Source organism: Thermobia domestica, chromosome 4 (genome assembly GCF_964235325.1).
Source record: "Thermobia domestica chromosome 4, izTheDome1.hap1.1, whole genome shotgun sequence".
In the NCBI taxonomy this organism is placed as follows: domain Eukaryota; kingdom Metazoa; phylum Arthropoda; class Insecta; order Zygentoma; family Lepismatidae; genus Thermobia; species Thermobia domestica.
In genome coordinates, this window is record NC_137457.1 from 214,396,658 (window position 1) to 214,400,034 (window position 3,377).

At 35.1% G+C, this 3,377-nt stretch overlaps 2 protein-coding genes across 2 annotated transcripts; both read right to left on the bottom strand.

Annotated features, from left to right (window-relative positions):
- Positions 1-1,195: 1,195 nt before the first annotated feature.
- LOC145683024 (zinc finger MYM-type protein 1-like) lies at positions 1,196-2,107 on the bottom strand. Its single transcript, XM_081754381.1, has one exon. It carries the CDS (start codon positions 2,105-2,107, stop codon positions 1,196-1,198), a length of 912 nt encoding a protein of 303 aa, XP_081610507.1.
- Positions 2,108-2,827: 720 nt separating this feature from the next.
- LOC145683025 (zinc finger MYM-type protein 1-like) lies at positions 2,828-3,166 on the bottom strand. Its single transcript, XM_081754382.1, has one exon. It carries the CDS (start codon positions 3,164-3,166, stop codon positions 2,828-2,830), a length of 339 nt encoding a protein of 112 aa, XP_081610508.1.
- Between the last annotated feature and the right edge of the window lie 211 nt (positions 3,167-3,377).

Consider the following 3,377-nt stretch of genomic DNA (forward strand, 5'->3'; position numbering starts at 1 on the left):
CGTATTGATAATGATATCTTTTCAAGTAAAATATCCTTTTCTTGACATCGTTCCAATGCAACGATGCTTGTCTCAGGCTCAAGTGCCAAGTCTCGATCTCATTTTGTTAGTTTCAAAATAAATAATGCAGCATTAAAAATGTAGAACTAATATAATTTTACAATCCGTGTATTCTACGTTTAATTTTTGAACTTTAAAATTCTAAATTTTTATTTTACGATTTTACAGTTACAATTTAAACTATTTTAAAAATTGTCATTGAGTATTTTTATTTTATTCTACAGAATAACAATGGGTTCGTAGAGAAGAGTGACGAACACATTATTACTATAGTGATGCTAAACATATACTTGAAATATAATCTTTCTCCATTGATAGTAATTGACTGAACATTTGTATTTGATAGTTTCTACAATGCTCAAACCGAATGATTTGAATTTAAAAAAATCATCTTATTAGTAGGGTATCAATGTATGTTCTGCAGACACTTTTCCCCCTTCAACTCCCTAACTGTCAAAAAAATTATGAAGCCACCACTGGCTATTGTACTTTAACACAGAGGGATAACCCAAAGTGAGCTCGCATAGGCTTTTATGACATTTAAAATCATAAAAAACTTACATCTAAAACTACACTACACTATACTACACTACATTCAGGGCCGGCGGAAGGGGAAAATATCACCCGGGCAAAGAATCCATATGGCGCCCCCTACAACCCATTGGTATTACTGAGTTTAAATTTGCTATGCTACCTTACAGATAGCAGATTTTAAAGGATAACTCCTTGAACTCTATAACTATAACTATAAGAATCAATCATCAAACTGAGTAAGATTTTAACTTTTGTCAGTTAAATACACAGAGTAAGTTTTGGTTAACGATATACGAAACAATTATTTCAACATGAGCATGCAAAATATTCTGCGTCACTGATTAGAAATTTACAGCACGATTCAAGAAACAACGATTTATATAAAATTAAGATTGATGATGCGATACAGCATTTATTTACACATATATACATAAACAACCTTAACTGCGAGAGAGAACACATATATGAACAAAAGAACATACAAATATTTTTTGTAACAGCATTGTACAAAGATTTCGTAATACAAATAATAAAGCCAGTAATATAATTTTATATCTTTATACAGTTTTAATGTAAATTGTCCTTTGACTTGTTTACAATCCTAAGTAAAGTTAACTTTTCGTGCCTTTTTCTCTGCAAAGTCTTTAATTAAAGTATCAGTGTCAAGCTCACACAGAACATCACATTCAATAGACATCATAGAAAGGCCTACAAGACGCTCTTGCATCATCGTTGATCGTAGGTAGTTCTTTATAAGTTTCAACTTGGAGAAACTTCTTTCTGCTGAAGCCGCACTTACAGGAATAGTTAGTAAGATTCTTAGAGCAATAGTTGCATTTGGAAATAACCCAATAAGGGAGTTCTTGCAAATATATGTAAGTACTTGCAACGGTTTGCTCCCACTTTCAGAACCGAGAAATGAAGGTAAAAGTAAGAGCTCTTGATATAATTGAAATCCGTCAATAGCACAGTGATCTTTGTCTGTTAAAGATAGTTGTAAGTCCTTGCAACACTTTAGTAAATACTCTTTGTCCGTTATTGGATGGATGTCATACAAAAACCCAAATATTTCGCTGTACTGCTTCAGTTGTTGAAATCTTTCATTCAGGGAACAGACAATTGTGTCTAATGTGCAAAAATAGATGTTACATTTAAATGCACTGTATGGATCATTAATCGGTTCGCCTTCAGATTCATACAAAAATTGTCGTTTGACTTTTCTAGGTCGGAGCTTTGGTTCATTCTCAAATTGTGGTTGAATGTCTAGCTCTTCAGCAATTACTTTGGTATCAACCAAAATATTCTGGAAACCTTCATCGCTTTGCATGTTCTCAAGGCGACACTTGGTTTTCTTAAGCAGATTAACTGCTTGCTGAATGTCCATTGATTCTTGTTGGAAAATATGGCTTACCACATTAACACAAGAAAGAACTTCATACCAAAACACCACAACACAAACGAACTTAAAATCCAGGAGCTTCCTAGCCAGGGAACAAGCCTGATTTTTGCCCATAACGTCTATCTTTGAGTCCTTTGATGCTTCGAAAAGAGCATCGTAAATTTATCCTAACTGGTAGCGAAACGATTTGACAGCATCAATACAACTCTCCCATCTAGTATCACTAAGAGGTTTCAAAGTGAAATTGGATATATGTTTTTGCAGAACAGACCAACGATATGTGGAACTAGAAAAATAATTGTATACTTCTTGCAATAAAACAAAAAAATCTACAGCCTCACTACAGCATATTGCAGAATCATTCACAACCAAATTCAATGAATGGGAACTATAAGGGACAAAAATGCTCGACTATTTAGATCTAATATTCTTTTTTGAACGCCTGAGTGCTTTCCTTTCATATTGGCACCGTTATCATACCCTTGGCCACGCATGTTTGAGAGAGGAATTTTCAGTTTTTCGAATTCTTCCAAAATAGTGGTAGTTAGTCCTTCTCCTGAAGAATCATTTATGCACAAAAATCCCAAAAAATGTTCTTCAATGGATGGTTCCTTACCCAGTTCTACCTTCACGAAACGAACAATTAGTGTCATTTGCTCTGTATGACTTACGTCTGGTGTACAATCTAATATTACGGAATAATATGTCGCTTTCATTAGATCAGTCAAAATTTTATCCTTTCTTTTTGACCCAAGGAGTTCAATTATTTCATTTTGAATGTTCTTGCTCAGGTAATGTACATGTGTCTCTTTACATGTTATTCGTCGCAAATGCTCAGCCAACATCAAACTGTGCAATACACTCAACTAGTTTGAGAAAATTGCCGTTGTTTCTTGAGTAAATAGTGTCATTTTGACCACGAAATGCCAAGTTCTGGGAAGCAAGGAACTGAATTATACACAGCAGTCGTTTGAGGACCTCTTTCCAACGCTCAGTTCCATTGTGAAAAATTGCTTGGTTTTCAGCGTCAACTGTTTCACCTGACTGTAATCGGTTTGCAAGTTCAAACCACGATTGGAAAGCCTTCGTGTGAGTCAAAGATCTATCATGGTCTGATAACAGTCCGGACATATGCTTCCAATCCGAAAAACCTTCACGAGAAGAGAGTGACATTGTAGTATCACCGAAAAGACGGCAAGAGAAACAAAATATTGCATCCTTAGTCACTGAATAAATAAGCCAACTACGAGCAACTTCTTCTCCGTTGTGCAGACGTCTTTTGTAGTTACTTGTAGTAAATCGCCGACCCTCGCTGTTTACTGGGAACTCTCGTTTGGAGACTTAAACTGGACCTCGTCTAACAAGTATCTGATGCATTCTGTTC

Coding starts and splice junctions, on each gene's coding strand:
- LOC145683024 (XM_081754381.1), bottom strand. CDS start 2,107: ATGGGCAAAAATCAGGCTTGTTCCCTGGCTAGGAAGCTCCTGGATTTT.
- LOC145683025 (XM_081754382.1), bottom strand. CDS start 3,166: ATGTCACTCTCTTCTCGTGAAGGTTTTTCGGATTGGAAGCATATGTCC.